General features: G+C 38.0%; 1 protein-coding gene and 26 non-coding genes across 27 annotated transcripts; all 27 read left to right on the forward strand.

Moving 5' to 3' along the window:
- Positions 1-2,102: 2,102 nt before the first annotated feature.
- Trnae-cuc (transfer RNA glutamic acid (anticodon CUC)) lies at positions 2,103-2,174 on the forward strand. The gene has a single exon. It is a non-coding gene; the product is annotated as a tRNA-Glu (tRNA).
- A 248-nt stretch (positions 2,175-2,422) lies between these two features.
- Trnae-uuc (transfer RNA glutamic acid (anticodon UUC)) lies at positions 2,423-2,494 on the forward strand. Its single transcript has one exon. It is a non-coding gene; the product is annotated as a tRNA-Glu (tRNA).
- A 229-nt stretch (positions 2,495-2,723) lies between these two features.
- Positions 2,724-2,795, forward strand: Trnae-cuc (transfer RNA glutamic acid (anticodon CUC)). The gene has a single exon. It is a non-coding gene; the product is annotated as a tRNA-Glu (tRNA).
- A 245-nt stretch (positions 2,796-3,040) lies between these two features.
- Positions 3,041-3,112, forward strand: Trnae-cuc (transfer RNA glutamic acid (anticodon CUC)). Its single transcript has one exon. It is a non-coding gene; the product is annotated as a tRNA-Glu (tRNA).
- Positions 3,113-3,357: 245 nt separating this feature from the next.
- On the forward strand, positions 3,358-3,429 carry Trnae-cuc (transfer RNA glutamic acid (anticodon CUC)). Its single transcript has one exon. It is a non-coding gene; the product is annotated as a tRNA-Glu (tRNA).
- A 246-nt stretch (positions 3,430-3,675) lies between these two features.
- Trnae-uuc (transfer RNA glutamic acid (anticodon UUC)) lies at positions 3,676-3,747 on the forward strand. The gene has a single exon. It is a non-coding gene; the product is annotated as a tRNA-Glu (tRNA).
- Positions 3,748-3,977: 230 nt separating this feature from the next.
- Trnae-cuc (transfer RNA glutamic acid (anticodon CUC)) lies at positions 3,978-4,049 on the forward strand. The gene has a single exon. It is a non-coding gene; the product is annotated as a tRNA-Glu (tRNA).
- A 245-nt stretch (positions 4,050-4,294) lies between these two features.
- On the forward strand, positions 4,295-4,366 carry Trnae-uuc (transfer RNA glutamic acid (anticodon UUC)). The gene has a single exon. It is a non-coding gene; the product is annotated as a tRNA-Glu (tRNA).
- A 248-nt stretch (positions 4,367-4,614) lies between these two features.
- Positions 4,615-8,341, forward strand: LOC139981412 (uncharacterized). Its single transcript, XM_071993784.1, has 3 exons — positions 4,615-5,204; positions 5,839-6,791; positions 7,413-8,341. Exons 1-3 carry the CDS (start codon positions 4,615-4,617, stop codon positions 8,339-8,341), a joined length of 2,472 nt encoding a protein of 823 aa, XP_071849885.1.
- Positions 8,342-9,102: 761 nt separating this feature from the next.
- Positions 9,103-9,174, forward strand: Trnae-uuc (transfer RNA glutamic acid (anticodon UUC)). The gene has a single exon. It is a non-coding gene; the product is annotated as a tRNA-Glu (tRNA).
- An 887-nt stretch (positions 9,175-10,061) lies between these two features.
- On the forward strand, positions 10,062-10,133 carry Trnae-uuc (transfer RNA glutamic acid (anticodon UUC)). The gene has a single exon. It is a non-coding gene; the product is annotated as a tRNA-Glu (tRNA).
- A 386-nt stretch (positions 10,134-10,519) lies between these two features.
- On the forward strand, positions 10,520-10,591 carry Trnae-uuc (transfer RNA glutamic acid (anticodon UUC)). Its single transcript has one exon. It is a non-coding gene; the product is annotated as a tRNA-Glu (tRNA).
- A 567-nt stretch (positions 10,592-11,158) lies between these two features.
- On the forward strand, positions 11,159-11,230 carry Trnae-uuc (transfer RNA glutamic acid (anticodon UUC)). Its single transcript has one exon. It is a non-coding gene; the product is annotated as a tRNA-Glu (tRNA).
- Positions 11,231-16,989: 5,759 nt separating this feature from the next.
- On the forward strand, positions 16,990-17,061 carry Trnae-uuc (transfer RNA glutamic acid (anticodon UUC)). The gene has a single exon. It is a non-coding gene; the product is annotated as a tRNA-Glu (tRNA).
- A 248-nt stretch (positions 17,062-17,309) lies between these two features.
- On the forward strand, positions 17,310-17,381 carry Trnae-cuc (transfer RNA glutamic acid (anticodon CUC)). Its single transcript has one exon. It is a non-coding gene; the product is annotated as a tRNA-Glu (tRNA).
- A 1,979-nt stretch (positions 17,382-19,360) lies between these two features.
- On the forward strand, positions 19,361-19,432 carry Trnae-cuc (transfer RNA glutamic acid (anticodon CUC)). Its single transcript has one exon. It is a non-coding gene; the product is annotated as a tRNA-Glu (tRNA).
- Positions 19,433-19,680: 248 nt separating this feature from the next.
- Positions 19,681-19,752, forward strand: Trnae-uuc (transfer RNA glutamic acid (anticodon UUC)). The gene has a single exon. It is a non-coding gene; the product is annotated as a tRNA-Glu (tRNA).
- A 248-nt stretch (positions 19,753-20,000) lies between these two features.
- Positions 20,001-20,072, forward strand: Trnae-cuc (transfer RNA glutamic acid (anticodon CUC)). The gene has a single exon. It is a non-coding gene; the product is annotated as a tRNA-Glu (tRNA).
- A 247-nt stretch (positions 20,073-20,319) lies between these two features.
- Positions 20,320-20,391, forward strand: Trnae-uuc (transfer RNA glutamic acid (anticodon UUC)). Its single transcript has one exon. It is a non-coding gene; the product is annotated as a tRNA-Glu (tRNA).
- Positions 20,392-20,637: 246 nt separating this feature from the next.
- Trnae-cuc (transfer RNA glutamic acid (anticodon CUC)) lies at positions 20,638-20,709 on the forward strand. Its single transcript has one exon. It is a non-coding gene; the product is annotated as a tRNA-Glu (tRNA).
- Positions 20,710-20,956: 247 nt separating this feature from the next.
- Trnae-uuc (transfer RNA glutamic acid (anticodon UUC)) lies at positions 20,957-21,028 on the forward strand. Its single transcript has one exon. It is a non-coding gene; the product is annotated as a tRNA-Glu (tRNA).
- Positions 21,029-21,275: 247 nt separating this feature from the next.
- Positions 21,276-21,347, forward strand: Trnae-uuc (transfer RNA glutamic acid (anticodon UUC)). The gene has a single exon. It is a non-coding gene; the product is annotated as a tRNA-Glu (tRNA).
- Positions 21,348-21,595: 248 nt separating this feature from the next.
- On the forward strand, positions 21,596-21,667 carry Trnae-uuc (transfer RNA glutamic acid (anticodon UUC)). Its single transcript has one exon. It is a non-coding gene; the product is annotated as a tRNA-Glu (tRNA).
- A 248-nt stretch (positions 21,668-21,915) lies between these two features.
- Positions 21,916-21,987, forward strand: Trnae-cuc (transfer RNA glutamic acid (anticodon CUC)). The gene has a single exon. It is a non-coding gene; the product is annotated as a tRNA-Glu (tRNA).
- Positions 21,988-22,234: 247 nt separating this feature from the next.
- Trnae-uuc (transfer RNA glutamic acid (anticodon UUC)) lies at positions 22,235-22,306 on the forward strand. The gene has a single exon. It is a non-coding gene; the product is annotated as a tRNA-Glu (tRNA).
- Positions 22,307-22,552: 246 nt separating this feature from the next.
- Positions 22,553-22,624, forward strand: Trnae-cuc (transfer RNA glutamic acid (anticodon CUC)). Its single transcript has one exon. It is a non-coding gene; the product is annotated as a tRNA-Glu (tRNA).
- Positions 22,625-22,871: 247 nt separating this feature from the next.
- On the forward strand, positions 22,872-22,943 carry Trnae-uuc (transfer RNA glutamic acid (anticodon UUC)). Its single transcript has one exon. It is a non-coding gene; the product is annotated as a tRNA-Glu (tRNA).
- Positions 22,944-23,141: the final 198 nt, after the last annotated feature.

Consider the following 23,141-nt stretch of genomic DNA (forward strand, 5'->3'; position numbering starts at 1 on the left):
GCTCACAGTTGTTTGGCAAGGTACCTGGGAAAATTCGCCGCACATGTACCGTGGTAGTTGGGTAGGGTCAGTGGCGGCGGAACCGGGGGGGCTTGGGGGGGCTCAGCCCCCCCCCAATGAAAAAGTTGAGGGGGCAAATGCATGATAAGCCCCCCCAATATTTACCAAGGCTCCGAAACGTGCATCTGCCCATTTTTCAATGCATACTTGTCGATCTGTCCGACGCACACGTATACTATATAGGTGTAATAATTTAAGTAATTGCTGGGGCACCCTCGGCCCGTCCCCTGGCTATAGACCACATTGTCACCCCAACCGCGTCTTCACGCCCCGTGAAAAGTGGAAGCAGTGAGTGTGAGTACCGGTAAGCGTAACACAACTTCGTCTTAGGCCAATGACTTGCCTCATTTCAGCCAGTTCTCCAACATCCCCTTACTTAGTGGCGGAGCGTCCATATATACAGTCAGGGGGCGGGTGCCCCCCCCCCCTGACGGACTCAAATGGACTGCTGGCGCCCTTTTCAGCTTTTCACTACTTTTTACTTATTCGCAACTATTGACTATTTTATTGCGCTCTCATATACCTATTGACATTTGTCATATTCTGTTGGTGTAATTTTCCGACAAAATGGCGACGACACCTATTTATTCTCCGTTTATCTGCAAATTAGCAAGGCCCGGAAAGGGTCATTTCCTGCAATCTAGGGAGTATCTTTACTCAAAAATTTTCTGTACGCTCCGCGCCAACCTGTGGTGGCGCTCCGCTTAGATAGTGTCGAAAGCGCCCCTAGAGACCATTCTTGCCCCCCCCTGACCAATACCCCTAGCCCCGCCACTGCCCTTACCACACTCAAAAACGTCTTTTCGAGTACACTACGAGTAATAGCTACTCTCTTAAAACACCATCGAATATACAATTTACAATGTTTTTACAGACTTTTACGTGCAATCTGAGAAATTGCAGGCTTGAGACCCATATTTTAGGGCTAGGTATTCGCAGCATAAAACACTCGGGAAGGGCCGTTTCCGGCCATCTGGGGGTTTGAAAAAACCCAAAATTTTCTTGTACGCTCCGCGCCAACCGATGGTGGCGCTCCGCTTAGATAGTCTCCACACATTAGCCCCCCCCAATAATTTTTCCGTTCCGCCGCGCCTGGGTAGGGTTAAACACTGCAGTAATAAACGCTGTTCGGAGGTTCACTGCATGATATCGCGCAGTTGATCGGAGTTATTCACTAGTTTACTGTTTATTTGTACATGAAATTACACTCAGATTTTGTATTCAATACTCGATACATGAGAAGCAGCGTTAGTCGCTCAGTGTGTATATCATAACTGTCGTAAATTAAGTCAGTTCCGGTGAGAAGAGATAGAAAGAAGACAACCATTTTTCTGAGTTCCTCTACTCAGTAATTACTGCTGTAATTATGTGATATCCTTTCAATGGACCGATTTCATAGGCCCGATGTTGAATAAAAGAGAGAGAATACATAATTCATTATGATTCGTCTTTATTTGGGAGTGGACTCTCACTCACTGTCCATCTAAAATTATCATCTCAGCCTGAATGATTTATTTAATAGGCACCACCGGCTGGTCTGTACTCTGGTGCTCCAGATATTTGTCCTAACTTTTTTCATTAATTATGAAAAATTCCAGACATGAGATCTCATTTCAAAGCTGTCTACATGTGGCTCAGAATACTCGGGAAGGGCCGTTTCCGGCCATCTGGGAGGTTTCCAAAACCCAAAATTTTCTTGAACGCTCCGCGCCAACCGATGGTGGCGCTCCGCTTAGATAGTCCTGCCGGCACTCAATCCACCCTGGGCAGAACCCTGGGTATGGGAAATCATATGATTATTATTATTATTATTTTTTCCTGAGAGGATACGGCTTCCCAAAATATCTTTGACTAGTGTAAGTAGAACTTTTCAGCAAGGTCCTTTGAAGAGCATTACTGATTGAATCAAACCAAAGCAGACATTTTTGAAAGGTATTTAGAACGACTCTGTTTTGAAAATATTCATATTCATATTCACTATGATAATTGCGAGTGAGATTCTTTATTTCTAAGAGGTATGCAAAACAAAGAAAGGTATGTAATCCCATATGGTCTAGTGGCTAGGATTCGGCGCTCTCACCGCCGCGGCCCGGGTTCGATTCCCGGTATGGGAAATCATATGATTTCTCCTTTTTTTCTTTTTCCTGAGAGGATACGGTGTCCATAATATCTTTGACTAGTGTAGGTAGAACTTTTCAGCAAGGTCTTTTGAACAGCATTACTGATTGAATCAAACCAAAGCAGACACTTTTAAAAAGGTATCTGGACCGACTTTGTTTTGAAAATATTCATATTCATATTCACTATGATAATTGCGAGGGAGATTCTTTGTTATTTGAGGTATACAAAACAAAGTATGTAATCCCATATGGTCTAGTGGCTAGGATTCGGCGCTTTCACCGCCGCGGCCCGGGTTCGATTCCCGGTATGGGAAATCATATGATTATTTTATTTTTTCCTGAGAGGATACGGTTTCCCAAAATATCTTTGACTAGAGTAAGTAGAATTTTTCAGCAAGGTCTTTTGAGCAGCATTACTGATCGAATCAAACCAAAGCAGACTCTTTTGAAAGGTATTTTTTTGAAAATATTCATATTCACTATGATAATTGCGAGTGAGATTCTTTGTTTCTTAGAGGTATACAAACAAAGAAAAGTATGTAATCCCATATGGTCTAGTGGTTAGGATTCGGCGCTCTCACCGCCGCGGCCCGGGTTCGATTCCCGGTATGGGAAATTATATGATTATTCTTTTTTCTTTTTCCTGAGAGGATACGGTTTTCCAAAATATCTTTGACTAGTACAGGTAGAATTTTTCAGTAAGGTCTTTTGAACAGCAATACTGATTGAATCAAACCAAAGCAGACACTCTACAGAGGTATCTGGAACGACTTTGTTTGAAAATATTCATATTCACTATGATAATTGCGAGTGAGATTCTTTATTTCTAAGAGGTATGCAAAACAAAGAAAAGTATTTAATCCCATATGGTCTAGTGGCTAGGATTCGGCGCTCTCACCGCCGCGGCCCGGGTTCGATTCCCGGTATGGGAAATCATATGATTATTTACTTTTTCTTTTTCCTGATAGGATACGGTTTCCAAAAATATCTTTGACTAGAGTAGGTAGAACTTTTCGGCAAGGTCTTTTGAGCAGCATTACTGATTGAATCAAACCAAAGCAGACACATTTGAATGGTATCTGGAACGACTGTGTTTCGAAAATATTCATATTCACTATGATAATTGCGAGTGAGATTCTTTGTTTCTTAGAGGTATACAGACAAAGAAAGTTCGTAATCCCATATGGTCTAGAGGCTAGGATTCGGCGCTCTCACCGCCGCGGCCCGGGTTCGATTCCCGGTATGGGAAATCATATGATTATTTACTTTTTCTTTTTCCTGAGAGGATACGGTTTTCCAAAATATCTTTGACGAGTACAGGTAGAATTTTTCAGCAAGGTCTTTTAAACAGCAATACTGATCGAATCAAACCAAAGCAGACACTCTACAGAGGTATCTGGAACGACTTTGTTTTGAAAATATTCATATTCACTATGATAATTGCGAGGGAGATTCTTTGTTTCTTAGAGGTATACAAACAAAGAAAAGTACGTAATCCCATATGGTCTAGTGGCTAGGATTCGGCGCTTTCACCGCCGCGGCCCGGGTTCGATTCCCGGTATGGGAAATCATATGATTATTCTTTTTCTTATCCTGTGAGGATACGGTTTCCCAAAATATCTTTGACTAGAGTAAGTAGAATTTTTCAGCAAGGTCTTTTGAGCAGCATTACTGATCGAATCAAACCAAAGCAGACACTTTTGAAAGGTATCTTTTTGAAAATATTCATATTCACTATGATAATTGCGAGTGAGATTTTTGTTTCTTAGAGATATACAAACAAAGAAAAGTATGTAATCCCATATGGTCTAGTTGCTAGGATTCGGCGCTCTCACCGCCGCGGCCCGGGTTCGATTCCCGGTATGGGAAATTATATGATTATTTTTTTTTCTTTTTCCTGAGAGGATACGGTTTTCCAAAATATCTTTGACTAGTACAGGTAGAATTTTTCAGCAAGGTCTTTTGAACAGCATTTTTGATTGAATCAAACCAAAGCAGACACTCTACAGAGGTATCTGGAACGACTTTGTTTGAAAATATTCATATTCACTATGATAATTGCGAGTGAGATTCTTTATTTCTAAGAGGTATGCAAAACAAAGAAAAGTATTTAATCCCATATGGTCTAGTGGCTAGGATTCGGCGCTTTCACCGCCGCGGCCCGGGTTCGATTCCCGGTATGGGAAATCATATGATTATTTACTTTTTCTTTTTCCTGATAGGATACGGTTTCCAAAAATATCTTTGACTAGAGTAGGTAGAACTTTTCAGCAAGGTCTTTTGAGCAGCATTACTGATTGGTACTGATTGGTATCTGGAACGACTGTGTTTTGAAAATATTCATATTCACTATGATAGTTGCCATCAGTTACTATTGCCAACGGCAAAAGTAACTGATGGCAACACCATTGCCGAAACGGTCGATACACAAGGTATGACACAGGATCTAGAGAAAAAAGAAGAAAGTCAAACAATCAACGATAGCGACACAGATTTGTTCGAAAACACAGAGGTTATGGAGACAATGTCTTTAGCATCAAGTAGCTGGGCCACCCCTCAAACAGAACATCGGGAAGTATCTAACAGCGAAAGAAGACAGTCTAAACCTTCACATGAAATATCGTCACAAAAGGACATCGTTGGGGATAATAAATTTCGACCCAGCTTAAGACCCAAGAGAAAAAGTGTCTCCCAACCTGAGGCAGTCAAAAGACCAGAAAGATCAAGGTCAAGTCTTCGCTTCCCCGCCGAGGATCCCAAAGATAGTGTGAAAATGTCACAATTTTTTCTAGAGGATGAGCCATGGCACTCATGTAAAGCAAAGGGATGCCCGGAATTTTTTTCTGAGTATCACGTTTTGAAAGAGCACCTGTTAAACGCCCACCCAAAGCTGAAACCGTCAAAGTACCCATGTGCTATGAAGTCATGCAAGAATACGTGTAAATCCCCCCAGGAATGGATCTTACATATGGCGGACGAGCACCCAGAATTTGTCAGTAAAAAGGAGATAGAATTTTTCGACAGGTATTTTTTAAGGAATGCCTGATCATCGGAATCTCATTGTGGTATACATCTCGTTCTGTTCTTTACTTTATCTCTCTCTATGGCTACTATGAACCTATCGATTGCCTCACTTAACGTTAATGGACTAAGAGACAACAAAAAATGTTCAAAGATTGTACAATGGGCTAAGATATTCAATTTTGATATTATTCTTCTGCAAGAACTGTATTTTTCGGATAGTGCCGACTCTCAATTTTTCAGACGTCAATGGGGTGGTCCATTCATTTTCTCCCCTAGTTCTTCTAATCATTCTTGTAAGGGTGGGTATTGCTTTCAGTAGTAAACTGTGTTGCGTCATTTCGCAAGTTAGACACGATACCTCTGGTCGTTGCATTTCTGCCCTCTGCACTATTCATAACAGTACTGTACGGGTTTGTAACATTTATGCGCCTAACGCCCCGAGTGAAAGGAAAGCGTTGTTCAGGCAAATTTACATTTACACCCGTGGTTACGACCCTATTATTTTGGGGGGCGATTTTAATTGTGTAATGGATGACATCGATCGCTCAAACATTTCGTCCAACCGTTCTGCTTTTGTAGGCCGGGATGAGATCAACGATCTTATTGTCACTTATAATCTTGTTGATTGTTATAGGGTTATCCACCCCACCATACCAGGTCATACCTGGTTTCGTTTTAACAACAGTCAAAGTTCTAGACTTGATCGAATCTACTCTTCGAGAGATTTTTTTGTCAACAAAGCGACTACGTCGCCGATCCCTTATTCTGACCATAAGCCTATTCAGGTCAACATCAAAATTCCTCACACTGCTACTCGGGGGAAAGGTTATTGGAAGTACAATGTGTCTCTTAACAATGATAAGGAATTCTGCAAAGAATTACGTGTTTATTATAAGCTTTGGTCTACTCTGAAGCCAGGTTTTAATGCTTTATCTGATTGGTGGGAGAACGTTAAGTCTAGAATTAAAACGCTTGCGGTTCGGCACAGCTCCCGCATTGCTCGTCAGAAGAGAAATCGGCTTAAAGAGCTTCAAACGCTTTGTGCGACTTCAAATTCTCAGGAAGTCGATGATATTATTAACACTGATTTAAGAGGTGCTTACATTCGTTCCAGAGCTAAATTTCTTGAAGAAGGGGAAAAACCATCTGCCTTTTTCTTTAGAAAAGAAAAACGTCAAGCCGATCAGAAAGTTGTTCATCAAGTCCGCAAACCGGACGGTAATATTACCTGCAATATTAAGGAAATTATAGAGGTTTTCCACAAATTCTTTAGTGATCTCTATTCCAACCACGAAGGGTTTGACGAGAGTTCTCAAGATGTTTTCATTAATAGTTTGCACAACATGTTAAATGATGAGGACATTGAAAGTCTTGAAAAACCTATCACTCTAGATGAGATAAAGATTGCTCTGTCGCTTGCTTCCAATAACAAATCTCCGGGTATTGATGGTCTTCCATATGAATTCTATTCCTCCTTCCTAGATATGTTGGGCGAAGACCTCCTCGGTGTTTATAACAACATTTTCAAAACTGGCACTATGTCAATGTCTCAGCGTACAGGCATCGTTACACTTCTCCCAAAGAAAGGTGATAAGACTGACCCAACCAATTGGCGTCCAATCAGTCTGCTTAACACAGACTATAAACTGATCTCGAAGGTTCTACAAATCAGAATGTCTAAAGTATTGCCCACTATTGTAAACGAGCATCAAACGTGTTCTGTCCCTGGCAGATCTATTCACGATAATATGTTCATAATTAGAGATATAATTGATTATTCTGCCATGAAGAAAATTGATTGTGCCCTCATCTCAATCGACCAACACAAAGCTTTCGATAAAGTTTCTTGGTCATTTCTTATGAGAGTTCTCGAGAAGTTACGGTTTGGTAGCAATTTTCGAAAATGGGTGACTATTTTGTACAACAATATTTACAGTCGTATTCTTATCAACGGAAATCTCTCTGATATTATACCCATTGCTCGAGGGGTGAGGCAGGGCTGCCCCCTTTCACCGGTTCTGTATGTGTTATTTATTGAGCCAATTTCTAGATATATTAATAGTTGCAATAGCATCCGGGGCTTTCCCATCCCTGGTGGGAGTGGCAGACGTGTTAAATTTCTTCAATACGCGGATGACGCCACATGTGTTGCAACCAATATTGGTGATATCGCACAGTATTTTAATGTGTTTAAACTTTTTCAAAAAGCTGCCGGTGCTTCTGTAAACATGAGCAAGACTTGTGGCTTAAAGTTGGGTACGTTTGCCTCTCGTCAGTTACCCACCAACATTCATTGGAGTACCTCTTCAATCAAAATCACGGGTGTGACTTTTGGTTCAAAGGAGGCTGTCCATTGTAATTGGGCTACAAAGGTTAATTCTGCCACTCTACTTGCTAAATCTTGGAGCAGCAGACATTTGACTCTCCTAGGCAAAGTACTGGTTACTAATACTGTTATTTATCCACTGTTTTACTTTGTGGGCCCCGTTTTTCGTGTGCCTGATAGTGTGGTCAAGGAAGTAAACAAAGCCGTTTTCTCCTTTATTTGGGGTGAAAACAAACCCGACCTTGTGTCTAGGAAAGTCATCATCTTGGACAGACTACAAGGCGGCTTAGGTTTAGATAGTTTTAGAAATAAGATGGATGCTTTGTTAATTAGACCGTTATTTACCTTGCTGACTCGCATGCAAGACCCGCCTATCCATTTTATTATAGCTCGTTTCTTTCTGGCCATGCCACTCCGTAGAGTCTTCCCTCAGTTATGGTCCAATACGCGGCCAAATTCTGCCGTTTGTCCACCCTCGTTACTTTACGCAAGTGATATCATTAGGAGGTTACATTCCATGGACAGCCTTTTCTTTCAGTCCAGTAAGAGTATCAAACTTATTACTAAATCCCTTCAACCCAGTGGTGCCAACTTAATTGCTGTTAGAGATTACCCAACGTTCCCTTGGGAGACCATCTGGAAGCTGGCCTTTAGTAACATGCTAGGCAACAAATTAATGGATTTTCAATGGCGTCTAGCACATCACATTTTGTACACCGGTAAAAGGATAAAGGACTGGGGAATGGGTGACGGTATTTGTCCTTGCGAGCAGTGTAACGAAATTGAGACTATTTCTCACATTTTCTGGTAATGCCCAAAAGCCAAGACAGTTTTGATTTGGGTAGAGAAAATTTTTCACAGATTAGCTGGTGATAACAGCTCATTTAACATGAAACTGTATTTGTTTGGATTCCCTTGTGTCGACTTTCCACAGATAGTTTTCAACAGAATTTGGTTTATCTTTTGTATTACGAAATTTGCTATTTGGAAGTCAAGGTGCCTTCATATTTTTGAAGACCAAGCCCAAACTGGGACTGCTCTTCTCTCGATTATCGCGAAAGAAATTAAAACCCGAGTAGAAGCAGACTTCAGTCGTCTTACAAAACATCAGTTCAGTAAACTTTGGACGTCCGGAACGTCTTTTGTTAAAATTAAAAAAGACAAACTTCATATTAATCTCAAGACAAATGTCTCTTAAGGTTTTGTTTTTCTTTTCTAATGTCTTAATATATACTTCCTTTGTTCTGCATTAACTGTTTGGATTATTTTTTTACTAAATTCTGTTTAGTACTTGTCAAAAAGTGCACTAAGTGCACTTGTTTTATCTGTACATTTTGATTTTGGTTGAATAAAGTGAACCTTTAAAAAAAAAAAAAAATATCTTTGACTAGAGTATGTAGACATTTTCAGAAAGGTCTTTTGAAAAGCATTTTTGATTGAATCAAACCAAAGCAGACATTTTTGAAAGGTATCTGGAATGACTCTGTTTTGAAAATATTCATATTCACTATGACGATTGCGAGTGAGATTCTTTGTTTCTTAGAGGTTTACTAAACAAAGAAAAGTATGTAATCCCATATGGTCTAGTGGCTAGGATTCGGCGCTTTCACCGCCGCGGCCCGGGTTAGATTCCCGGTATGGGAAATCGTATGATTATTTACTTTTTCTTTTTCCTGATAGGATAAGGTTTCCAAAATATCTTTGACTAGTGTAGGTAGAACTTTTCAGCAAGGTCTTTTGAAAAGCATTTTTGATTGAATCAAACCAAGGCAGACACTTTTGATAGGTATCTGGAATGACTCTGTTTTGAAAATATTCATATTCACTATTAAAATTGCGAGTGAGATTCTTTGTTTCTTAGAGGTATACAAAACAGAGAAATGTATGTAATCCCATATGGTCTAGTAACTGGGATTCGGCGCTTTCACCGCCGCGGCCCGGGTTCGATTCCCGGTATGGGAAATCATATGATTATTTTTTTTTCTGCTTTTTCCTGATAGGATAAGGTTTCCAAAATATCTTTGACTAGTGTAGGTAGAACTTTTCAGCAAGGTCTTTTGAAAAGCATTTTTGATTGAATCAAACCAAGGCAGACACTTTTGATAGGTATCTGGAATGACTCTGTTTTGAAAATATTCATATTCACTATTAAAATTGCGAGTGAGATTCTTTGTCTCTTAGAGGTATACAAAACAGAGAAATGTATGTAATCCCATATGGTCTAGTAACTGGGATTCGGCGCCTTCACCGCCGCGGCCCGGGTTCGATTCCCGGTATGGGAAATCATATGATTATTTTTTTTTCTTCTTTTTCCTGAGAGGATACGGTTTCCCAAAATATCTTTGACTAGTGTAGGTATAATTTTTCAGCAGGGTCTTTTGAAAAGCATTATTCATTGAATCAAACCAAAGCAGACATTTTTGAAAGGTATCTAGAATGACTTTGTTTTGAAAATATTCATATTCACTATTATAATTGCGAGTGAGATTCTTTATTTCTTAGAGGTATACAAAACAAAGAAAAGTATGTAATCCCATATGGTCTAGTGGTTAGGACTCGGCGCTTTCACCGCCGCGGCCCGGGTTCGATTCCCGGTATGGGAAATCATTAGATTATTTACTTTTTCCTTTTCCTGAGAGGATAAGGTTTCCCAAAATATCTTTGACTAGAGTATTTGTATTTGTATATTTATTTGTTTCATCACAATTTACAGTGTGACGGGAAGTCTCCTATAAAGCCTGTAAGGCTTAACAAAGTAGGAGACTCCCCAAAAAGAAAAACGAAAGAAAAACTTAAGAATAGAAAAAGAGTATGTAGAAATTTTCAGAAAGGTCTTTTGAAAAGCATTTTTGATTGAATCAAACCAAAGCAGACATTTTTGAAAGGTATCTGGAATGACTCTGTTTTGAAAATATTCATATTCACTATGATGATTGCGAGTGAGATTCTTTGTTTCTTAGAGGTTTACTAAACAAAGAAAAGTATGTAATCCCATATGGTCTAGTGGCTAGGATTCGGCGCTTTCACCGCCGCGGCCCGGGTTCGATTCCCGGTATGGGAAATCATATGATTATTCACTTTTTCTTTTCCTGAAGGGATGAGGTTTCCCAAAATATCTTTGACTAGTGTAGGTAGAACTTTTCAGCAAGGTCTTTTGAAAAGCATTTTTGATTGAATCAAACCAAGGCAGACACTTTTGATAGGTATCTGGAATGACTCTGTTTTGAAAATATTCATATTCACTATTAAAATTGCGAGTGAGATTCTTTGTTTCTTAGAGGTATACAAAACAGAGAAATGTATGTAATCCCATATGGTCTAGTAACTGGGATTCGGCGCTTTCACCGCCGCGGCCCGGGTTCGATTCCCGGTATGGGAAATCATATGATTATTTTTTTTTCTTCTTTTTCCTGAGAGGATACGGTTTCCCAAAATATCTTTGACTAGTGTAGGTATAATTTTTCAGCAAGGTCTTTTGAAAAGCATTATTCATTGAATCAAACCAAAGCAGACATTTTTGAAAGGTATCTAGAATGACTCTGTTTTGAAAATATTCATATTCACTATGATGATTGCGAGTGAGATTCTTTATTTCTTAGAGGTATACAAAACAAAGGAAAGTATGTAATCCCATATGGTCTAGTGGTTAGGATTCGGCGCTTTCACCGCCGCGGCCCGGGTTCGATTCCCGGTATGGGAAATCATTAGATTATTTACTTTTTCTTTTTCCTGAGAGGATGAGGTTTCCCAAAATATCTTTGACTAGAGTATTTGTATTTCATTCATTTATTTGTTTTTTCACATAAATATTACAATGTGAATGGAAGTCTTCTGAAAAGCCTATGCTGGCTTAACAAAACAGAAGACTCCCATGAAGAAAAGATAGAAAAGATAGAAAATAATGTTAATAACAATACGTAAACGCTTCAATATGTGAATATGCTGATATGCGACTATGCAGCTAAATCATAATTAATAAGACATAATAATTTCTTTAGTAAGACATTTACTAAATATGGAGCTTGTTTTCTTAGTTTTTAAAGTTATTGACAGTGAATTCCAAATTTTGGTTGCACGGTTTTTGAGGCTTAACATACCAGTGCGTGTTTTATATGAATTATAATGTGCGTTGCTAGCCGTTCTGGTATTATAATTATGGAAATCTGTGTTGCTGTTTATAAAATTTCGAAAACTGATTGGCAGTGATCCATTCCAAGCCTTGTATGTAAATGTTGCAATATTAACTTTTATAATGTCATCTAATTTCAATAAATTGAGTTTCTTAAAGAGGGGGCTTGTATGTTCACGCGGTGCTGCGTGAGATATATGACGTATTGCACTCTTTTGAAGTATTTTAAGGTGACTTAAATGAGAAACACTTGTACCAGACCAGATAATCAAGCAGTAATACAGATGTGGTGCTATTAAAGTTTGATAAAGCATTCTGAGTATATTCTGGGGGAGGAAATGTTTTAGCTTTGCTAAAATTCCTGCACCTCTTGCAACGCTGGTGCAAACTTTTGTAATATGGTCACTCAATGTAAGTTTACTATCAATATTAACCCCTAGAAATTTAGTAGTTGATACTTGTTTAATTACTTTACCGTCCATTATTATGTCATTATTCCAGTTAAGCGTTCTTCTTCCATTAAATACTATATAGTTAGTTTTGTCTGCATTAAGTGATAACTTATTAGCAGCAAACCAGTAAGTAAATTTAGTTAATTCAGTAGAGACAGTATCATGAATTCTATGTACGTTATCGAACTCGAAGAAAATATTGGTATCATCAGCAAACAAAATAGTCTTGGCAATTTTTGACACCTGGCAAATGTCATTGACATAAATTATGAACAACAGTGGTCCTAATATTGAGCCCTGTGGAACACCACAACGGGTTACAGCGTGTTCGGATTTAGAGTTTTTATAAGAAATATACTGATGTCTATTGGATAAATAGCTGCTCAACCAGTCAAGGGTTGTTCCCCTTACACCATACAAAGATAATTTACTTAGCAAAATGGTATGGTCAATAGTATCAAATGCCTTGGAGAGATCGAGGAACACTCCAATACATATTTTGGTATTATCAAGACTTGTACATATTTTTTCAATAGCATTTGCCAAAGCAAGTTCTGTAGAATGCTTTGGGCGGAAGCCATATTGATCATTGCACAGAATATTAAACTTGGTTAGAAACTTAAAGATACGATTGTACATAAGCCTTTCAATAATTTTTGAAAAACATGATAATAAAGAAATAGGACGGTAATTTTCATATACATCTTGGTCACCTTTTTTAAAAATTGGTATAACCTTAGCAATCTTTAGTTTATCTGGAAATGTACCAGAAGTAAAAGATAAATTACAAATATAAGTCAAAGGTTTGGCGATAAAGTGAATAACATTTCTTATTATATCTGGTTTAAAATCGTCATATCCCGCTGCTTTTTTTGGTTTCAGGCTGGAAATAGCAACTATTGAAAGTTCTTCCTCACTGACAGGATTAATGAACATAGACTGACTGTTTCTGTTATTATTATGAATAAGATATTCTGTACTACCTTTATTTGTAATATTTCTTGCAAGTGAGGGTCCAATGTTTACAAAATATTTGTTAAAGTAGCTGGCAATGTCATTCTCGTTGCTGATTTCTTGATCACCAGTTTTAAATGCAGCAGGATATCCACCTTTTTTTCGGTTGGTGTTAAGAACTTCGTTAATTGTATTCTAAGTGACACTTATATTATTTCTATTATTTTTGAATTTATCATAGAAATACAATTTTTTAGAAAATCTAATAATATGGTTAAGCTTATTGCGATAATGCTTATACATAGCCTTGTTAACATCAGTAGGTGCTGTTTAATAACTTTTAAAGAGCTTGTTCTTTCTTTTGATAGATGTCAACATTCCAGTTGTAATCCATGGATGTTTCTTTTTACGTCGTTTCCTTTTGCTTACATAACATATTGGAAAACAATTATTATAGGTATAATTAAAGGATTCAAAGAAAGTGTTGTAAGCAGCATTAACATCAGTTTGGCTTAAAACATCGTTCCAGGTTTTGTTTTCAATTTCATAGTTAAAACGCCTGATGTTATCTGGTTTATAATTTCGCCTGTACATGAAGTTCATTGGTCTGTTATTCTTGGTAGGAATCAAAAGGAATATTGGAAAATGATCACTTATATCGGTTACAAGAATTCCTGGAATGGTTGTGGATTCGACATTTGTTACAATATTATCAAGTATAGTTGCTGAGGTTGCAGTGATACGAGTAGGCTTAGTAATTGTGGGATTGAATCCGGTAGAGTACAATAAGTTAAGAAAACCTGTTGATTTGTTTACATCAGATAAATCAATATTAAAATCTCCCATTATATATGAATCATAATTGTGATGACTTATTATATTAAATATATGTTGAACATTGAAATTGAAATCGTCAATTGAACCGCTGGGTGGTCTATAAATACAACCAATAATCATTTTCTTCTTAGTATGCGTTTCAGTTACTTCTATAAATATAGATTCAATACTCTCATTAAAAATGGAGAGATCTACCCGCTCCTTAAAACGTATATTATTATTAACAAACAAGCAGACCCCGCCACCCCTTCTCTCGTCACGGTGATTTTCTACTAGAGTATAGTTATTTAAATGAGTAAGGGGGGAACTACGTTTAGTGAACCACGTTTCTGTGAAACCAATAATGGAAAAGTCGTTACTTAATAATGAGATAAAAGTTGTTATGTCGTTGAAATTTTTGATACGACTTCGGCTATTATGATGGAATATCGTGAAACCGGTTTTGTTTGCTAGACATAACTTGTTAAAAGAATCAATATCAAAGTATTTACATTGAGTATGTACCAGATGGTTGACATCTGGATTACTCCGTTCAATGTTTATGTTATCAGCGGGTAATGCCATGGCAATTTGAAGTTAAACAAAGAGTTTGGAGCTCTGTGAGCTGTTTTCTTTTCTGACAAGCAATGCGAGTACCCTGTCGAACGGCAAGCAAGCATTTTAGTTCTGGTTTTAACACTCTCCCACCAATCACCTAATGCATTAAAATCAGTATTCGGAGTAGACCATAGCTTATAGTAAGCCCGTAATTCTTCCATATTGTCCTGGACAGGTCTATGGTCAGAATAAGGGATCGGCGACGTAGTCGCTTTGTTAACAACAATTTCTTTCGGGGAATATATCCGATCAATTCTAGGACGTTGGCCTTTGCTGGCACGAAGCCAATTGTGACCAGGGGTGGTGGGATGAACATCCCTACAACAATCAATAAGATTATAATTGGCGTTAAATACCCGTAAAGTACTGTTATGGGAAGAACAACAATGGCGCTTGAAAAACTTAGGATCAGCCCTACATGGCATATACAGCACATATACAGCTCTACAACAATCAGTAAGATTATAAGTGATGTTAAAGACCCATAAAGCGCAGTTATAGAAAGCACAGCCTTGATGTTTAAAAACACCAGGTTGAGTACTAAAAGGATTATACAGCACTACATAAAATATACACGACATGTACAGTATGATATTAAATTTAAAAATCTTGGTCCGTTGTGGAATCTGTGAACATTTCTGGTTGTCCCGTTGTCTATTTACGTTGAGTGAAGCAAAAGTAGTCGTTGTTAATGAGGTACGCTGAAACTGAACAAGATGAGTGCAAATCTTTGATTTGTTCAGGCATTCTTTAAAAAATACCCGTCGAAAAATTCTGTCTCCTTTTGACTCACAAATTGTGGGTGCTCGTCAGCCATGTGCGTGATCCAATCCCGGGGGGACTCACATGTGAACTTACATGACTTTAAGGCACAGGGATACTTTGCAGGTTTCAGCTTAGGGTGGGTTTTGGACGCATGCTCTATCAATAAATCATACCTGGAAAATTTTTCCTGGCACCCCTTCGCATAACACGAGTGCCATGGCTCATCCTCTAAGAAAATTTGAGTCATCTTTACACTGTCGCATGGGTCCTCGGCGGGGAAGCGAAGGCTTGACCTTGATCTCTCCAATCTCTTGACTGACTCAGGTTGAGAAGCACTTTTTCTCTTTGTTCTTGAGCTGGGACGGGAAGAGTTAGCTTCAACACTGTCCTCTTGTGACGATATCATCGGTGGTGGTTGACATTTTATTCTTCCACTGTTGGATTCTTCGAGGGGTTCAGCTTGGGGGGTGGCCCAATTACTTGAGGCTGATGACATTGATTCTATTACCTCTGCGTTCTCGAACAGATTCGTCTGACTTTCTGTGATGGGTAGACTCTCTTCTGTGTTTTGTGGGTCCTGGGTCATACCATGATCATCGTCCATATTAACATTGGTTTCGAGGGGTTCAGCTTGGGGGGTGGCCCAATAGCTTGAGGCTGATGACATAGATTCTGTTACGTCGGCATTGGTGTCACCATCAGATCCTTTTGCCGTTATCTCATCACTTTTTTCGGCTGTTTCTGCTTCTTGCTGCAGGACAGCAGGGCCCTTAACCCAAGCTCTGGCGGTAGGGCTGATCTTATTTGCAAATGAAATTGGGCAGGTACGAGAAGTGTGCCCCGACTTTTCACATACCGTGCATTTGACTTCTGTAGTACAATCTTTCGCTGTATGTCCAAATTCATGGCAGTTGTAACATTTGATCTGGTCGCAGTTCTTTGCTTCGTGACCATTTACTCCGCATTTCAAGCAGGTTCTTGGCTGGCCTCTGTATCTAACCCAGCAGTTCCTTCCACCGAGTCTTAAAGATGAGGGGATATCCTTTGTTATTTCCACCTGGTATTGTCGAATCCCATTAAACACCTGTGGGTAGTCGGCGAGTGTGAGGAAACGTCCGCTTACTACTTTACCGTATCGGCCTAGAACGTACCTCACAACGTTGTCCCCCAATTCATACGGTACATGTAACACAGTAACAAGCGTCGTGCAACCAGTGTACGTAGTCGCAGTGCAGCAATCTGCGCTGGACAGAGCAGGCCAAAACTTCTTCTTCAAATCTACGGTTTTGAAGGTTACATCCCATAATCTACCTGGTAGTTCCTGAACCGCCGTAAGATGCTCTCCTGGATCGATGAATTTCTCCTTCAACAGTTTAAACAGAATCGACTTTCCTGCACTGGAATATTTGTATTTGTATTTGTATATTTATTTGTTTCATCACAATTTACAGTGTGACGGGAAGTCTCCTATAAAGCCTGTAAGGCTTAACAAAGTAGGAGACTCCCCAAAAAGAAAAAAGAAAGAAAAACTTAAGAATAGAAAAAGAGTATGTAGAAATTTTCAGAAAGGTCTTTTGGAAAGCATTTTTGATTGAATCAAACCAAAGCAGACATTTTTGAAAGGTATCTGGAAAGACTCTGTTTTGAAAATATTCATATTCACTGGTGATTGCGAGTGAGATTCTTTGTTTCTTAGAGGTTTACTAAACAAAGAAAAGTATGTAATCCCATATGGTCTAGTGGCTAGGATTCGGCGCTTTCACCGCCGCGGCCCGGGTTCGATTCCCGGTATGGGAAATCATATGATTATTTTTTTTCTTCTTTTTCCTGAGAGGATACGGTTTCCCAAAATATCTTTGACTAGTGTAGGTATAATTTTTCAGCAGGGTCTTTTGAAAAGCATTATTCATTGAATCAAACCAAAGCAGACATTTTTGAAAGGTATCTAGAATGACTCTGTTTTGAAAATATTCATATTCACTATTATAATTGCGAGTGAGATTCTTTATTTCTTAGAGGTATACAAAACAAAGGAAAGTATGTAATCCCATATGGTCTAGTGGTTAGGATTCGGCGCTCTCACCGCCGCGGCCCGGGTTCGATTCCCGGTATGGGAAATCGTATGATTATTTACTTTTTCTTTTTCCTGAGAGGATAAGGTTTCCTAAAATATCTTTGACTAGAGAATGTAGAAATTTTCAGAAAGGTCTTTTGAAAAGCATTTTTGATTGAATCAAACCAAAGCAGACATTTTTGAAAGGTATTTAGATTGACTGTTTTGAAAAAATTCATATTCACTATTAAAATTGCGAGTGAGATTCTTTATTTCTTAGAGGTATACAAAACAAAGAAAAGTATGTAATCCCATATGGTCTAGTGGCTAGGATTCGGCGCTTTATTCGGCGCTAGGATTCGGCGCTAGGCTAGGATTCGGCGCTTTATCTGCCTATTTTTAACAATCCTCTTATTTGTGTTGACAATACTCCCCTTTTTAATCGCCACTTTATTGATGGCGGAATCATTCGCATTAGCGATCTTATGTATGAAATGATTCCAACTAGCTTACCTGCTGAAGCAGTTCGTGACTGTATTCATCTGGCTAATCCAGATAATCCGGGTTCGCTCGAGGAGATAGAGGATTACCTGGCGGTGATCTTAAGTGCAATTCCCACCGATTGGCTTACTAAAATCTACTCTTCCGACACTATTGTTTCTTCCAAACCTGACCACGATTGCACTATTATATTTACCTGTGGTTGTGATCGTGTTGACGCATCGAAGTTGACTTGCAGGGAGGCAACTCTTTTATTTCGTAAAAAACATGGTTGTACACCAACTGGTGAAATTTACTGGAAGAAAATGTTTACGAATTTATCTTTTTCTAATAGATGGGTAAATATTTATAGATCTCCGAAGACGTTCCATGACGCCGAGATAGATTTTAAAATTTCACATAATGTTTTATACACTAATGATAACCTTTTTAGGTTCAAAACTATGGACTCTCCTGCTTGTACTTTTTGTTCTTCAACCAATGAGTCCGTTATTCACTTGTTCATTGAGTGTCCTGAGATTAGAGTACTCTGGAATCATTTTATTAGTAAACTCAGTAGAATCTATAATACACAGGACCATGATAATTGGAAGATTATTACCTTATTTGGCCTTGGCCTACATCGCAAACGTAAAGAGGGTATTTTAATCGATTTTCTTGTTAATGTTTACAAGTGTGCTATTTGGAGATGCCGTGTTTGCCAACTATTTGATGGGCATAAAATGCATATTAGTAATTACTTCCATAATGTTCTTCAACAGAAATTGAAACTAATTTATAATGTTCATAATAATAATAAGACTCTCCATAAGTTCTTCATGTTATTTGCTCAGGGCGGAGTAGTTCTCAAACAGACCAACGGCAGTGATTACACCTATCATTTTGATAGGGGATAATTTTGCCACTTCATCATCAATCTATTTATGATGTGTTGCAGCCGTTTGTATGTGATTAATTTCGGCATTTTCACGTCATCGTTCAGATGTCTTCGTTAACAAAGTGTACTATTGGATTATTTAGGTGTTGCATGTTTACATCATTTTGTGTGGCTGTATTGTATTAACGTACATGTAATTAAAGTAAATTTGATTACACTCAACTATTTAATGCTTAATGCTCCTAAAGTATACACAGCATATTTTATTGTATTACTCATTACTACTGTTATAAATTGTATATAATTATGCATCAAATGGGTGAGCCAGTGGGCTCATCTTTCAATAAAAGAGAAAAAAAAAAAAAAGGATTCGGCGCTTTCACCGCCGCGGCCCGGGTTCGATTCCCGGTATGGGAAATCATATGATTATTCACTTTTTCTTTTCCTGGTATGGGATGAGGTTTCCCAAAATATCTTTGACTAGTGTAGGTATAATTTTTCAGCAGGGTCTTTTGAAAAGCATTATTCATTGAATCAAACCAAAGCAGACATTTTTGAAAGGTATCTAGAAAGACTCTGTTTTGAAAATATTCATATTCACTATTATAATTGCGAGTGAGATTCTTTATTTCTTAGAGGTATACAAAACAAAGGAAAGTATGTAATCCCATATGGTCTAGTGGCTAGGATTCGGCGCTCTCACCGCCGCGGCCCGGGTTCGATTCCCGGTATGGGAAATCATATGATTATTCACTTTTTCTTTTCCTGGTATGGGATGAGGTTTCCCAAAATATCTTTGACTAGTGTAGGTATAATTTTTCAGCAGGGTCTTTTGAAAAGCATTATTCATTGAATCAAACCAAAGCAGACATTTTTGAAAGGTATCTAGAAAGACTCTGTTTTGAAAATATTCATATTCACTATTATAATTGCGAGTGAGATTCTTTATTTCTTAGAGGTATACAAAACAAAGGAAAGTATGTAATCCCATATGGTCTAGTGGCTAGGATTCGGCGCTTTCACCGCCGCGGCCCGGGTTCGATTCCCGGTATGGGAAATCATATGATTATTTTTTTTCTTCTTTTTCCTGAGAGGATACGGTTTCCCAAAATATCTTTGACTAGTGTAGGTATAGTTTTTCAGCAGGGTCTTTTGAAAAGCATTATTCATTGAATCAAACCAAAGCAGACATTTTTAAAAGGTATCTAGAATGACTCTGTTTTGAAAATATTCATATTCACTATTATAATTGCGAGTGAGATTCTTTATTTCTTAGAGGTATACAAAACAAAGGAAAGTATGTAATCCCATATGGTCTAGTGGTTAGGATTCGGCGCTCTCACCGCCGCGGCCCGGGTTCGATTCCCGGTATGGGAAATCGTATGATTATTTACTTTTTCTTTTTCCTGAGAGGATAAGGTTTCCAAAAATATCTTTGACTAGAGAATGTAGAAATTTTCACAAAGGTCTTTTGAAAAGCATTTTTGATTGAATCAAACCAAAGCAGACATTTTTGAAAGGTATTTAGATTGACTCTGTTTTGAAAAAATTCATATTCACTATTAAAATTGCGAGTGAGATTCTTTATTTCTTAGAGGTATACAAAACAAAGAAAAGTATGTAATCCCATATGGTCTAGTGGCTAGGATTCGGCGCTTTCACCGCCGCGGCCCGGGTTCGATTCCTGGTATGGGAAATCATATGATTATTCACTTTTTCTTTTCCTGAAGGGATGAGGTTTCCCAAAATATCTTTGACTAGTGTAGGTATAATTTTTCAGCAGGGTCTTTTGAAAAGCATTATTCATTGAATCAAACCAAAGCAGACATTTTTGAAAGGTATCTAGAATGACTCTGTTTTGAAAATATTCATATTCACTATTATAATTGCGAGTGAGATTCTTTATTTCTTAGAGGTATACAAAACAAAGGAAAGTATGTAATCCCATATGGTCTAGTGGTTAGGATTCGGCGCTCTCACCGCCGCGGCCCGTGTTCGATTCCCGGTATGGGAAATCGTATGATTATTTACTTTTTCTTTTTCCTGATAGGATAAGGTTTCCAAAAATATCTTTGACTAGAGAATGTAGAAATTTTCAGAAAGGTCTTTTGAAAAGCATTTTTGATTGAATCAAACCAAAGCAGACATTTTTGAAAGGTATTTAGAATGACTCTGTTTTGAAAATATTCATATTCACTATTAAAATTGCGAGTGAGATTCTTTGTTTCTTAGAGGTATACAAAACAAAGAAAAGTATGTAATCCCATATGGTCTAGTGGCTAGGATTCGGCGCTTTCACCGCCGCCGCCCGGGTTCGATTCCCGGTATGGGAAATCGTATGATTATTTACTTTTTCTTTTTCTTGAGAGGATAAGGTTTCCAAAAATATCTTTGACTAGAGAATGTAGAAATTTTCACAAAGGTCTTTTGAAAAGCATTTTTGATTGAATCAAACCAAAGCAGACATTTTTGAAAGGTATTTAGAATGACTCTGTTTTGAAAATATTCATATTCACTATTAAAATTGCGAGTGAGATTCTTTGTTTCTTAGAGGTATACAAAACAAAGAAAAGTATGTAATCCCATATGGTCTAGTGGCTAGGATTCGGCGCTTTCACCGCCGCCGCCCGGGTTCGATTCCCGGTATGGGAAATCATATGATTATTCACTTTTTCTTTTCCTGGTATGGGATGAGGTTTCCCAAAATATCTTTGACTAGTGTAGGTATAATTTTTCAGCAGGGTCTTTTGAAAAGCATTATTCATTGAATCAAACCAAAGCAGACATTTTTGAAAGGTATCTAGAAAGACTCTGTTTTGAAAATATTCATATTCACTATTATAATTGCGAGTGAGATTCTTTATTTCTTAGAGGTATACAAAACAAAGAAAAGTATGTAATCCCATATGGTCTAGTGGCTAGGATTCGGCGCTTTCACCGCCGCGGCCCGGGTTCGATTCCCGGTATGGGAAATCATATGATTATTTTTTTTCTTCTTTTTCCTGAGAGGATACGGTTTCCCAAAATATCTTTGACTAGTGTAGGTATAGTTTTTCAGCAGGGTCTTTTGAAAAGCATTATTCATTGAATCAAACCAAAGCAGACATTTTTGAAAGGTTTCTTGAATGACTCTGTTTTGAAAATATTCATATTCACTATTATAATTGCGAGTGAGATTCTTTATTTCTTAGAGGTATACAAAACAAAGGAAAGTATGTAATCCCATATGGTCTAGTGGTTAGGATTCGGCGCTCTCACCGCCGCGGCCCGTGTTCGATTCCCGGTATGGGAAATCGTATGATTATTTACTTTTTCTTTTTCGTGAGAGGATAAGGTTTCCAAAAATATCTTTGACTAGAGAATGTAGAAATTTTCACAAAGGTCTTTTGAAAAGCATTTTTGATTGAATCAAACCAAAGCAGACATTTTTGAAAGGTATTTAGATTGACTCTGTTTTGAAAAAATTCATATTCACTATTAAAATTGCGAGTGAGATTCTTTATTTCTTAGAGGTATACAAAACAAAGAAAAGTATGTAATCCCATATGGTCTAGTGGCTAGGATTCGGCGCTTTCACCGCCGCGGCCCGGGTTCGATTCCTGGTATGGGAAATCATATGATTATTCACTTTTTCTTTTCCTGAAGGGATGAGGTTTCCCAAAATATCTTTGACTAGTGTAGGTATAATTTTTCAGCAGGGTCTTTTGAAAAGCATTATTCATTGAATCAAACCAAAGCAGACATTTTTGAAAGGTATCTAGAATGACTCTGTTTTGAAAATATTCATATTCACTATTATAATTGCGAGTGAGATTCTTTATTTCTTAGAGGTATACAAAACAAAGGAAAGTATGTAATCCCATATGGTCTAGTGGTTAGGATTCGGCGCTCTCACCGCCGCGGCCCGTGTTCGATTCCCGGTATGGGAAATCGTATGATTATTTACTTTTTCTTTTTCCTGATAGGATAAGGTTTCCAAAAATATCTTTGACTAGAGAATGTAGAAATTTTCAGAAAGGTCTTTTGAAAAGCATTTTTGATTGAATCAAACCAAAGCAGACATTTTTGAAAGGTATTTAGAATGACTCTGTTTTGAAAATATTCATATTCACTATTAAAATTGCGAGTGAGATTCTTTGTTTCTTAGAGGTATACAAAACAAAGAAAAGTATGTAATCCCATATGGTCTAGTGGCTAGGATTCGGCGCTTTCACCGCCGCCGCCCGGGTTCGATTCCCGGTATGGGAAATCGTATGATTATTTACTTTTTCTTTTTCCTGAGAGGATAAGGTTTCCAAAAATATCTTTGACTAGAGAATGTAGAAATTTTCAGAAAGGTCTTTTGAAAAGCATTTTTGATTGAATCAAACCAAAGCAGACATTTTTGAAAGGTATTTAGAATGACTCTGTTTTGAAAATATTCATATTCACTATTAAAATTGCGAG

The sequence above is a fragment of the Apostichopus japonicus genome, chromosome 15 (assembly GCF_037975245.1).
Source record: "Apostichopus japonicus isolate 1M-3 chromosome 15, ASM3797524v1, whole genome shotgun sequence".
NCBI lineage: Eukaryota > Metazoa > Echinodermata > Holothuroidea > Aspidochirotida > Stichopodidae > Apostichopus > Apostichopus japonicus.